The 13390-nt window shown below is 44.4% G+C and overlaps 1 protein-coding gene across 2 annotated transcripts in view; it reads right to left on the bottom strand.

Moving 5' to 3' along the window:
* Positions 1-189: 189 nt before the first annotated feature.
* The window catches only part of pacs1b (phosphofurin acidic cluster sorting protein 1b), a 67357-nt gene continuing 54156 nt past the window's right edge, over positions 190-13390 (bottom strand). Inside the window, exons 8-24 of one of the 2 annotated variants that reach the window (XM_085350745.1) lie at positions 11927-11986; positions 7965-8125; positions 7361-7454; positions 6074-6157; positions 5722-5843; positions 5108-5243; positions 4684-4788; positions 4456-4562; positions 3094-3248; positions 2740-2850; positions 2550-2652; positions 2421-2463; positions 2289-2331; positions 2066-2207; positions 1082-1320; positions 495-614; positions 190-410 (exon numbers count right to left, since the gene is read on the bottom strand). In XM_085350745.1, coding sequence (XP_085206871.1) covers positions 292-410; positions 495-614; positions 1082-1320; positions 2066-2207; positions 2289-2331; positions 2421-2463; positions 2550-2652; positions 2740-2850; positions 3094-3248; positions 4456-4562; positions 4684-4788; positions 5108-5243; positions 5722-5843; positions 6074-6157; positions 7361-7454; positions 7965-8125; positions 11927-11986 — 1944 coding nt within the window. In that variant the 3' untranslated portion in view covers positions 190-291. Of the gene's footprint in view, positions 411-494; positions 615-1081; positions 1321-2065; positions 2208-2288; positions 2332-2420; positions 2464-2549; positions 2851-3093; positions 3249-4455; positions 4563-4683; positions 4789-5107; positions 5244-5721; positions 5844-6073; positions 6158-7360; positions 7455-7964; positions 8126-11926; positions 11987-13390 lie in introns of both variants that reach the window. The other variant, XM_085350744.1, reaches the window with a different exon arrangement.

The raw sequence follows: 13390 nt of genomic DNA, 5'->3' as shown, positions 1-13390 counted from the left end.
CACACACACATACTGTACATTCACGTGTGCATGCATACTCACGGAGCACACCAACACACACAGAAAGGGGGCAATAATAAAGTGACTAGTAACAGCACTGCACCCCAGCGCTGCCCTCCCTCCTCTCCCTAAAGACAAATAAGACAACTGAAGCCAAAATGAGATTAAGGAAAAGGAGAAAGTCCAGCTGCTTTATGTCCTCCCTCAGCTCTGCGGGCGGCTGAGAGGTGGGGTTTGTGTGGAGGGCAGTCGAAAGGTCAGGTCCGGTTAGAGGAGTCGAGGCGCTCGGCCCTACGAGGGAGGCTTGCTGTAGCCGAAAAGTCCGACAGGTAGGTATTTGACGTGAGTGGGCCACTGGGCGGCCAGCTGGAAGAACTTGACGTCGTTCCACTCGACGCCGTCTATGGACACTGGTGGGAGATGGAAACGACGGTGAGGATAAGCTACAATGTGAGCAGGAAAGAAACAAAGCTGCTCGCGATCATCCAGCTCACCTTTCAGGATGGTCTGCTGCTGCTTGGCCGAGCAGATGAGTCGACTGATGCCTTCGATGACCTGGCTCTTGGAGTCTACGTCCTTCTCTTTGGGCTTCTTCCCCAAGAAGATGGTAGGAACTGAAGGGAGGAACAAACACCAGAGTCAAAGTGCTGTGTGATGGAGGGAGACGGCGACTTGGTGGCAGTGTGTGAGTCTAGATTTAGACTGGCTTACTTCAATTGCATTTAAATCTCTAGTATCCCACTACAGAGGACACATATATATACCCTGCTTCTCAGAGTATGCGCTCTGAACATGGATCTGAGGGATTCCTTTTAAAGACTTGTCCAAAGGGCTTTGCAGTAACTATTTTAGGGCCTGTCTGCAGGGAACCTGGCTAACTGCAACAAGCCTGCAAGTCAAAAACACTTATTTAGTGATAACAATGTAATATGGCCTCAGTCTGTGCTGAATGCAATACAGGGATCATTGTAAGAAAGAAATCAGTGAAATTAATCAATCGTTATTAATATTACAAATTTTAGTTTCAAGTGAAGCCATAATCATAAAAATGATTTAAAGCATCAGATTTGCAACGCCTCACCTTTTTTGTTCTTCTCCTTGGTGACCACAGTCATGGCCATGGTGCTGACCTGGGCCTGTGGATCGCTGCTGCCCCCGCCTGGTAGCCTGCTGACCTGCAGCGAGCGGAAGGCGCTCTTCAGCGTGTTCTTGCAGCCCGTGTCGCGTCGCTCTCCCTCCCGCCGCTTCTCTGCCAGAGAGGCCAGCCAGTAATCCACCTGCAGGCCGATGGCGTCCACGCCGTGGGACATGCTGGGGCTCCTGTGGACAGACAGCGCGTGCATGAGCGACTTCCTCAGGCCCTTCGTGACAACTATAAAGCATCGTAACTGAACTTTCCTATTATTCTCTGGTCTCTCATATCAAACTTGTGAAGAACTTAATTATTAACATATTTATCTGACATTATTTGTAGTTTTTAGTTTCAGCAGAATACACAGATGCAGTGAGGGGTTCTGCTCTGGTCCAATTATGAGACATACATACATCTAACTTTCTTTACATCACAAACACATTTGTAAGATAATTTAACAGCTTCACGAGCAGACCGACTTGAATCTGAGAGCTGAATTTCATTCATCATGTTCAACACACTCCCCAAAAAATTTCTGCAGAGGACGAAATGTAAAAGATCAGATCAGTGATCTCTGCAGAGAGGCACTGCAGCAAAAAAAACATCTGATTCAGTGGCTGAAGCATCAAAGAGAGCCTCGATTGGGAAGAGGATCTCAGAGAAACACGAACAACTCGCTGCCTGTTTGCTTAAAGAACAAGCAGACGGCTGATTAAAAGGCATTTATCCCTCTGCCACAGCTCAGTACTGACAGCATCATCAACATGCGTGCTGACAGCTGAGACATCAACAGAAAAACATACACAAATGCAGAAAATCAACCTGAATAAAATAAACGGTTCTTTAAATATCTACATCTGAGGACTTGATTTAAAGCACATCAGTATAATTACAAGATCCTGTAAAGAAATATGAATGTTAGAGAACTCTTACCCTTGAACTGTGAGCACGCTCCCCATGGAGGGAGAGGAGGGAGGCGTGGCTGTCTCTTTGATCATCCCGGTGGGAGAGCCGTGGGAGGGTGGTGACGTGGAGGGGACAGCGAGGCTCACTGCTACACCCTCCTCTGCATCTCCTTCATAACCCAAATGGAAATAACGTGAAACCCTAAATCGAATTCTTTTTTAACATCTTTTGACGTTTTCCAAACACTCACCTGTTGGAGACTGACCAGACTCGATCAGACCAACCTTCACCACCTGGAAAACAAGAAGGGATGTCAGCCAAAGATCCTGAAGATGAGCAGCAGCAAAGGTAAAAAGTTCCCACTCAAGAGTAGAATTCTCACCCCAATAAAAGGAATGAACTTCTGGTAGGAGTCTTCATCTCGCCTGGGAAAAGGACAGTGAGCGGTGTTTGTTAAAGAAGACCTAAAAGATCAAAGATCTGGCGCGTGTTTGCTGACATCTGTACTCACGTTCTGTGCTTGCAGGTTAGCATGGCCTCGGCGATGGGCAGCTGGTGTGTTACTGTAGCTCCGCTGATGTATTGGGAAATTCTTCCTGCCACATCCAACTGATCTGCAGGAGAAAATAAAACAATTGGAGAAGTGAATAAACGTGCGAAACGCTGAAGTACGTCCTGAGGGGAGACGGCACGTGTGGTACCTGTCTGCGGCGGCTCTGAGCGACTGAACATGTCTCTCCACGCCCCGTCCAGAAAGGAGGAGCTGTAGCGATTGTCGAGGGCTCCGAGGTGTTTAGCCACAGGATGAGAGCCTGATGAACATAATGAAAGAGCGGGAAGGAGGAAGGATCGAGGAGTTTAATGAGCTAACACGACTGCCTGTTCCTCCTACCAATGTGCCAACAAGCAAGACATACTAACAAGTTACAGCATTTCCCAAAGTCCAATTAGCATGCAGACAAGTGACTGTGTGCACCAGACATCACTTCCTGCAAAGCAGTAAAACTTCGCTGCGGTCTGACTCTGCAGGAGGAGACAAAAGCAGGCTCTCTCACCCAGCGGCACCACCAGGAAGCGCATGTGGTTCAGCCAGTCAGATGTCTTGTTGGCGAGCTGGGTGACGAAGAACTGCAGGATGGCTCCCAGGTAGCTCTGGCTGCCCACCGCCACCACCTTCACTGGTCTGGGCATGGACGAGTTACAGTTGCAGCTACAGGGAAAAAGAAAGAGAGAGAGAGAGAAATACTCATTACTCAAGAAACAAAAAGTTTGATCATTGTCTCAAAACATACTAAGAACATTCCTGTTTTAAGAAACACAACCTAATCGCTATTGGAAAATATCCTAAAAAAATAGATTTCTTATTACAGTGTGTCCTACAGATGTACAGATGTGCCTTGGTGCACATCTGAGATGAAGCACATCAAACTAGTGAGAATTCATTCAGTGCTCAGGAACCCAGACTGTGGGCGTTTTTAAAGGACATAGTACACACAGGTGTATGAAAGCTCTAGTTTTAAGGACGTTTCCTGTGTGGATTGCCCTTCATTTTTTATACTGAATTCCATTTGAAGTCAGAAATCCAGAGTTCCTACTAATTTTCAGCCAGAACACCCTCTCAAGATACACTATCCCACTCGGAAAGCTGGAGAAGCCAATCTAACTCCAACTTCACAATCCAAGATGGCAGCTCAGAGCGTAAACTGCACTAAGTACTGTACTGTACTATTACTGATGTGTATTCATGACTTGCTAAATAATCACTGACCAGGCTCTATCCATGAATGTGCTGCAGAGGTGTTTTTAACAGCAGAAATACAGGCACTGCGTTGCACTCCAGGTACTGTTACTGATGGCTAGCAAGCTAAATAAAACCTGTTATTGTGGCTGTACTGTAATGGGTTTGACTTCAGTCCCAGCTCCTGCATTAGAAAAAGAAACATGAAGCCCCTTTTATTCCCAGACTACAATCTAACTCACATTATTTAAGGCAAAATAATCATTTTATATTTCTAACTATTGCTCTGATGACATTTCCTTTATGCTCAGGCAAATTTCATGCCAACAGTGCAAACACAAACCAGAAGAATTCCCACATGTGTGGGAGAGAGTGATAAGCAGAGGGACAAGCCGACGTGATGGATGCAGATATGGGAGACATAAAGTTTTTGTTGCTTTTATAAAGCAAAGTGAGTCACAGGGGCAAAAAAAGGAGGAGGAGAACAGAAGGAGCAAAATATATAAGGGTCAAAGGAAGAACAGAAGTCAGAAAAATAAGGCTCAGAGCAAGAAGAAAGACTAAACAGATGAGTCACTCTGCACACCAATGAGTCTAGCTCGCTCTGTGTGTGTGTGTGTGTGTGTGTGTGTGTGTGTGTGTGTGTGTGTGTGTGTGTGATTCGATCAGAAAAACTCACAACTTCTGGATGCGAGTGAGCACGGCAGACAGCACCGCCTGTATTTCAGCTGCTGAGCACGTGCAGACCACCGGGTGTCTCTGTACCTGGAGCTGCTCTGCAACATACTGCAATACATGAAAGAGGAGATGTGCAGTCAAAAAAAAAAAAAGGAAAGAAATAGGAATAAAAAAGAAAAAGAACGAACCAAATCCACCCAAAGTTATTACGGAAAGCTGCAGGCCTTACCTGCCCCTGCCAGTCTGTGCTGTTGACCAAAATGAGGCTCTCTGGGAGCGCCGAGTCCGACAACAAAATCTGGTTAAGCTGATCGTACACTGCTTTCCTCAGAACCTACACACACACACACACAGAGTACATAAATCTCCCCACAGCGACACATTTGCTCTTCAGATGACTCATCACCACATACATAATTCATTTCTGAGCTCCAGGCCGGTCGTACATTATCAGAATTCTGGTGTTTTATTTTTTTTAAAAACGCGTGGGTCATAAGCAGACGGAGAACAAAGGAAGATTTTTTTGTTAATTCCTCTGTGGGAAACAACCACAATACGCAGGTTTATTTTTGTATACATGGTTGAAACGATGATGCTGAAATCCTGGAAAGAGCTAAAGCGAAATGAGATTTTATAACCGTTCAGTGTCGTACCGGCGTGCTGTGTCCCAGCTCCGGGGACCTCTCAGAGTCGGAGCTGTTGGTCCGCTCACTAAGAGGTTTGGACAGCTGTCTCTCCTTCATCGGAGTGCTAATGCGCTTCTGCCTTGGTGTATGGCCTCCATCCAACCTGGTGGGGAAAAAAGTCAAACTCAAGAAATAAGAAGTTCAGGATTTTTCAGCATAGTCGCCTCTGAGGCCTCATTTTTCCTTTCATTTTATAAGCTTTACTTAGAGATCCTGAGTTGCCCTCAGAATTTACCAACCACAGGGTTTGTAAGCATGTTCATTAAAAGAAGGGGTTAATGCCTGAATTTGTAGCAGATCCAGTGTACAGTTATAATGATATAGGATTGTCTTTAGCGTACATTACATTTTTTGTAAACTAAATGCCCTCCTGGCAGACTTGGGGGATCCAATCTGGCACTAACTCTGCTGATCACTTAACCTTTCACCTTTCTGTCCAAACATATATTTATTCTGGCTCTAAAAAACAAGATGGCAGGGGTCATTACTCAAGCTAAAACTGAGCTGATTAGTAAAGAGGCCAACGCACAGATTAAAACAGCTAAACAAATGTATCTGGGACTAAGCCTTGGGTGACTTACCTCGGCGATGCCATCGGCTGTGCTTCACCTTTGCTGCTCTTAATGGGTGTACGGGGTTTTTCTGCCACGGACACCATGATGCACGGGCCGACTTCAGCGAACAGCTCCTGGTCTGTTAGCTCCTACACACAAACAGACACACACAGTCCACAGACAGGCTGTCAGTGTCAAAGAAAGGAGATACTGGCACCCACTTTTTTGTGTTTCTTCTGCTCTCTCAATCTGTCTCGCTTGCAGCACAGATGGCGGCGAATCCGCCTCAGAGTGATACCGACAAAGATCCCAGCACAACATTAACTCTCCCTCTTTGACACACTGACACTCATTTAAAAACACACGAGGAAAGTCGTACCAGCGTGTCGGTCTCAGACGGGATCTCATCCAGGTTGCGGCTTCGGGAAGGTTTCATCTTCTCCAGAAGAGGCTGCTCCCCCTGCTGGGAACAGAAGGGAGAGGCAGTCAGTCTACGGGCTTAATGAGCCTCGAGATTTGGTAAACAAGAAGGAGCAGAGCTCTCGGCTCTCGGCTTCAGGGAGAAAACTCAACAGCAGTTACGCCCAGAAGATGTTGGTTTTCGTCTGCCGTTTTAGGCCAGACGAAGCATTCTACACAAATAATTAGATAGGACCTACTTACTGAAGTGAAAGCAGCTCCTTCATCTTCCAAACACATATTTGAGAAAGTGTCCCAACAGCAGTCAGAACCTAAAAGCTTATTTCATTATGAAGGGAGGAACTGGAGCTGCCTGAAGCACATCCAGTGCCATCCATTCAAACTGAGAGACTAAACACTTTTTATTCAGCAGATGGTCACCGTCAAAGACTTATTGAATTTCTGCTCCATTAAGGAAATGCTAGCGTGAAACATTTTTCAAATTTCACATTTCCACTGCGTTCCCCGCCGTGCTGACTGTCACCGGCTTTAGATTCTGGATATTTAGCACATCAATGCAGAGTCGCATGCTGTTTTTCATGCTACTTGCTTCATTTCATGCTGCATTCTTCACGTACTTTATGGTACTATGTGCTACTTAGTCACACTGTTTTACTACAGCTTTATTGTTTTGCTATCCTGCCACTAGAAGCACTTTGCAATCTTAGGTTAATGCCGTATCGCTCAGCTTCTCGTGTACTTTTACTATGACTTCTTAAGGGCCCAAGAAATAGAAGAAGTTATAGTATTCACAAGAAATCTTGAGCCAACCCTACGTTCTTTATGTTTGGCTAATAAAATGAGGAATGTGCAGCAATTTATTGAAATATGAATGAAGCATATTTAAGGACAGACTGCACAGCGTGCTGAGATATGCCAAGTTTTCAGCAAAATACGTGTTTTAGTTGTAACAATAGTAGTAGAGCCTACAAAGGGATGGCTCAAGACTTGTGCACAGTACCGTATATCCAACACTACTAAATTAAATTGTGTATCAAGTTTTTTTCCCCACAAGGTAACGTCAATGTAGAGAAAATACAAATACTCTTGAGTTTTTGCTGAGACGGACACAGGTCTCACTTTACACCAACGAGGCGAGCGCTGCATTTGGACACAGGTTTGAAAGCGTTCCGGTTGTAAAGTCAGATATCCTTCGTGAAGAGTTCACTGCGCTCTAACAGGTGAGGCGTTTCAGTGAGTTACTCACCGGGCTGAACGTGTCTCTGCCCAAACTGCCTTTGCTGTTCAGGCTGCCGATCTCCGTCTGAGAGCTCGACTGAGACATTCCCTCAAAGAACGGCCTGAGCAAGCAAACACACACACACACACACACACACACACACACACACACACACACACACACACACACACACACACACACACGTTAACTTTTTATTCAGATACTTACATAACACACATTTATTTTTTAATGATAGACAGAAAGAAAGAGCAGAACAGAAGAAAGTCAAGTAACAGCGGTAAGACTTCTGGGTTCTGGGTCACTCTGAGGCTTTCTGATGTTATTGAAAATAATGACTCAGACTGGGCAGCGATTCTGTGTCGTTTAAGTATGCAAAGAAGAATTTTTGAGCAAAATAATTATTATTCAAAAGTTCTGATCAAAGTTAAAACTGACCCAGTTTTGGCTCATGCCAAGCTTTTAATCTGTGGCTGTAATGAGCAGCTTCGCCCAACAGAGGGGGCTCTGAATTGTTAATGAAAGTCCTCTCTGTGTGCTCGTCAGTGTCTGTGCGGGTGAAGCGGGAGTGTGGGGATGAATATTAATGTCGCGTCTGTGCCAGTGCTCGTACCTCAGCTTAGGTTTGGGCGTGCTCAGGATGCTGTCGGTCTCGTCCAGCTCCGGCCCGCTGTCGCTCGGGTTGTACATCTCCAGGCTGTCGTACAGCTCGTCCAGGTCCTCCTCCACCTCCTGGATCTGCTCCCTGGACACGTGCTCCAGGCCAAAACCAACCTGGGAGAGACGCACGGAGGAGCGGGTGACCAACACACACGGTCGCTGTGCAGCTTTGACACCTAGAGTTTCTGTTTATCACCTGAATCTGTCACTTCTCTTCACACAAAAAGCACATCGACGGCAGCCTCCCTTCCTTTAAATGAGCACTAATCTCTGTGCGTACAGGGGACAGACATGTTGATACCAGCTGTGAAACCAGACACGGATCACTGCCTGTTTCTCTGTTGACACCACGGGGCTTTGCAAGCCCGCAATTTCACAGAAGCTGAATATCAAAAGTGAAAGAAGCGAGATGCTTACATGTCACAGTGACCTGGCTAACATCAGAGCGAGTCAGGCAGCTCAGCCTAACTCCTAAACAGGGAGCCCAGTTATAGCAGTGATTTGGACTTAAAGGGTAAGTATTCATGCATGTAATCATAAGCAATACAAGCAGGGATAAACAGAAATAACACGAGTTTGTGTTTGGACCAGCACTCCACTCCAAAAATGTTCATTCAGCGTGGGAACAGAGACGTCACGTCTTTACGATTTAAAGCGCACTCAGGAGCCAGCCAGTAAACCACACACAATGGATAATCATTTGTATTGTTATCTGATGTGATAGCATAGCTGGTTCTGCTTTCATAATGTAACACTATCCGCCTGTGTGTGTGCGTGCATGTGTGTGAGATCACTGAGGGGGAAAAACAAGGTGGAGACGCATTCATTAGAAGCAACCACCTCAAAGTACTCCGACGGGTGTTTATATGTCTGTGGACAGACTTTTCATTGTGATTGTGTCATAGGCACACGCGTGGCTGGCATCTCAATGAAAGCAGACTTGGACGGCAGGATATTTCCTTAAGGAAAAACACCAGCGCTGTAAACAATATCATTTCAGTCGCTGGTACTGGGAATTTGTGTAAAGCACTACTGATCCATCAGTTCAATCACAAGCTGCACTTTTGTAATATTTGTTGAAATACATTGTGTTTTAACCTGCAGGAGGTCCTGAGTGTTTCAGATTGATGTGCATTCTCACGGAAAGTGTGTTTAGTGCATGATGTGAAGCTGTCCCCGCTGCTGCTATGGTGACGCTTTTCAACAAGTTTATGGTCTTTTTATGCATCAAATGACAGGTGAGGTGTCAGGCCCTTTGTAGTGTTATTGTTTGTCGAGGGGATTGATTTAGTTATTAGGCAGTTGGTCAAATAAGGTCAAAGTCTTACTGCCTTTAGTACACGTGGACTGATGGTGCATCAGAGGAATAACCGTGAGACGGCCTTGGTCTGAGAATTCTTTACTATCGAGTCAGATGTGATTTTATTGTAAAAATCATCTAGTTTGTTGTTCAACAAGGATAAGCTGGGGTAAAATTGGGTTTCTATTGCAGCGATGAGTTTCCAGATAGTTAATAATTAAACTTATGGCTGAATCTATAAGAATCCAACTATCCTCTGCTCCTTATCCGAGTTTGGGTCACAGGGACTCTGGGGCGGTGGGGGACTGAGTGTTTCTCAAGAGAGCCCAGAGGTATAATCTCTCCAGCTAGTCTCCTGGCAGCCTTCTCTCGGTAGGACATGGTTGAAACACCTCTTTTAGGTGACGTCCAGGAAGTATCCTAATCAGGACCACCTAAACTGACTCCTTTAGCCCACGGGGCCTTGACCTGAAAAGGCTACATTGGCTACAGGGGTTTGCTGCTTATTGGATTGAGCGGTGATCAGTGTGGAGGGCAATCCAATCCTCAGCTTCCATAACCAGTTTGCAGTACATGGAGCGTCACTTCTACCAAACCATCATTAAATAATCAGGTCAGATTTGACCAGAGGCCCTCGTCAGATTAGATCACACAGACTGAACAAGACCCACCTCTGAACTCCACTTTTGTTTCAATCTCAACTAAACACCTAAAAATTTTATAACTCTGTCTTGTGATGTTTTCCCAGTGACAAAATCTGTACACAAACAGACATAAACAACAAATATCAAACCGCCTTCGTGGTACTTAAAAAGTAGCAGAAAGAGTTTTGCTAGGATCAGCAATGTTTGTAATCACATGAATAAAGCAGAAGTAGATTCTCTGCAACACTGGTCACAGCAATACACATGGAACATTTTACAATAACAGTGATCTGAGTAATTAAAATAAAAGAAGTCACATGTTCAGGCTTTGCCTCTGCACACCATTACAGCAGATCTTAAAACAGCTTTAATTAAAGAAAGTGTTGCATTCAATGTTCAGGAATTACAGACATTTTTATAACCAGTCTCCTGTTTTCAGATGCTCCAAATTAACCGAACACAAGTCTAGAAGGCTGAAGTGTAGAGCTTATGGACGTCAGAAAATGCCGTTTCCTCACTTGGGATGCTTTGTTAGACCTTTAATGCAGCCGCTGCTTTTTTGTGGGTCTCTGCCTTCAGTAGCCAAAAATCTGCTCGGCTGAGTTGAGCTTAGGTGACTGACTTGAAGAAAATCACATTTATTTGCTTTAAGAATCTCTTGAGTTGCTTTTGCAGTTTGCTTTGGGTCATTATTTGCACTATGAAGCACTGTGTGACCAGTTCTGCAGCATATGACTGAATCTGAGCAGAAAGTACAGCCCTGTGCACTTCACAGTTCATCCTGCTGCTTGCATCTGCAGTCACATCATTAACAAACACTACTGACCCAGTTCCACTGGCAGCCATACATGCCCTCGCCCTAACACTGCTGCCACTATGCTTCTCTTCCCATCATTCTGCTACTTTTTCATCTTAGTTTGATCCGTCCACAAAAAACTCTCCAGAACTGTGCGTGCTCTTATACATGTTTTCAGTCCAAGTCTGATGTGACTTAAGTGAAACCGCTGATGGTTTTCGTGCACTTTGGCCGTCTTCTGTGCTCTTTTAGGCTTTTTAGTGTAGCTGAGCTGCTGAGTGCATCCATTCTTTCTAACAATGCACCAGACTGTAGATTCTTTTCGCTACTGAAGTTTTTGCTCTTTCTGTGACAGGTTTCCCGAGATTTGCAGGCTTAATGACGGCATACTTCACTTGCACCGACATCTCTTGGGCCTCATATTTAAAATCCCAGTGAAAAGCTACCAAATACAAGTTTAATTAACTCCAGATCTTTTATCCTCTTAATTTGTCATTGAATAATGAATGGATGGGCATCATCTGGCTGCTGTGCAGCGAGTTATCCAATTAATTAAAAAAAAAACCTCGACTTAAAGCTGAAAATCTGCACGTTAATACCAAATCTGAAACTCCTCTGTGGTGGTGTGCAGACACAAAACTACACAAACAATCCAACTGTATGAAATCAAACAAAATCAATATGTCGTACACGCTTATACAAATAAAATAGCAATATTCCAATTTGCAATTTTGAAAAGCGACACAAGCAAGCACAGGATGCAAGCACAGACGAACAAAATTCGATTTGTAAAGACACAAAGGGAAGGTAATGAAATTTTAATAGATTGTAACACACACGCACCCACTTTGAGACAGCACACACATATTTTGCTTGACAGAAGCACACAAACACACACACACAAACATCTTTGTTCTATTTTAAATTACAATGTCATTGTGAGCTGCCAGCTGAATCTCAGTTGTTCTGCCACATCTCTCCCACACATCTCCGTGTGTCTTCAAAGCTCAACTGAAATACACGTCGACTCCCAACAACCTGGCAAACGCACACTCTGAACCTCGCACATAAAGCCGAAGTGTGGACGTGTGATATAAGTGATCAGGAAGGAAGAAGAGCCACGGAGAGGGGAGGGGAATAGAAGAGAGAAAAACAACGGAGAAATGAGCACCCACCTCATCTGTGACTTTAAACCTTTTCAGCAAAGCGACAAACTTCTGTTTGATGTTGGGTTGCTGTGAGAGAGAAAATGGAAAAAAAGGCACAACGTGAAACTCGGAGATAGATGTTCATATCAGTGTGTGTGCGTGTGTGTGGGGGGAGAACACGACAGCCTAGGGAAAACCGACAGGAGGCAATCTCCACGCACTTTTCACGCCTGATGAGTCAAAACAGCAGCAGTTAATGGATGCAGCATCACTTCTGCAAAGGAAAAATGTGCCTCGTGTTATTACACTGGAATATGTGAGAGCGGGCCCGTTACCGAGGTTATCCAAGTCGACGCTTCCCAACACGAGATGCGTTTCCTGAATAATCGCAAAGGACTGATTATCTTATTCAAAAAGTGATCTGAAAAAGGAAGACGTAACATTTACTGAACGCGAGTCTGGAGTTTTTCTTGAAACGTGCGACATCTGTCCGACTCGGCAGTTCAAAATTCAATTACATTTTTGCGTGCGTGACATTTGTGAGCCAGACGAGATTATCCTGCAAAAAGGAAGCGGATCTTCAAATGCACAAGTTATTTTTACCTCAAAAACTAAATCCAAGACTATTTCTAAAACACTACACTTTTTATAACCTGTAATAACCATTTGACGGCCTCATAGGTGAGTTGATATGCTTACTAACTAATTTGCACACGCAGCAGTTGCAGAGAAATGTTATAATTTATTGAGCCACCTGGTCTCTTGTATTAGCCTCTGGCTCATACTCTACAAACACATCACATAATGCCACCGTTGCTTTAAATGATAATGTAGTAAGCTCCAAGCAGCTGGTGACATTGTTGCACTTGCTCTGTTGACACAAAATAACTGCAATATGTTTAGAATAGGGTTTTTTTTTCAATGTTGCAGTAAAGCTAAAGCAACTAAATACAATGTATTCACAAATAACACATTCATTTCAGACATAAATGTATAAGAGTATACAAAAGGTTCAGCTAAACAAAAATCAGAAACAAAGAAGGAATAAATCACATGGTCTAGTATGAATGGCCATGCGGGAGGTTTGACACCAGTGCTCGAATGTATTTACTGTCACATGTCAATCAATGGTATCCTGCGTTCTCATTGGTAGTCACTTTAATTGCTCACTTCAACCGTCAGAAAAGTTAAACTCAAGACCCGCCCACTATGTATTGTCGGCGATCATTTCCCCCATGGTTATTTGAAGTCATGGATTTCTATGGGGACTGGTTGCCATGGTGCCGCCAGTCACTGTGTGAATACCCCTTAACTCTGGACGTACCCACCCACCTGTTAGCTGTCAGTTATTTTGCCAAATGTCACTAACAACATTCACTGTGTGGCCCTACAAACTGCCCATTCACCTCTAAGCTGTAATAGTAGCACACTGTAGCAGTAATAGAGGTAGTTTATAAGGTAGCGAGCAGCAACCACCATAGCAGCTTCTGC

Source organism: Diplotaxodon limnothrissa, linkage group LG3 (genome assembly GCF_057381915.1).
Source record: "Diplotaxodon limnothrissa isolate DT_005_m linkage group LG3, D_limnothrissa_male_GT1.1, whole genome shotgun sequence".
In the NCBI taxonomy this organism is placed as follows: domain Eukaryota; kingdom Metazoa; phylum Chordata; class Actinopteri; order Cichliformes; family Cichlidae; genus Diplotaxodon; species Diplotaxodon limnothrissa.
This window is presented reverse-complemented; position numbering and strand designations above follow the sequence as displayed.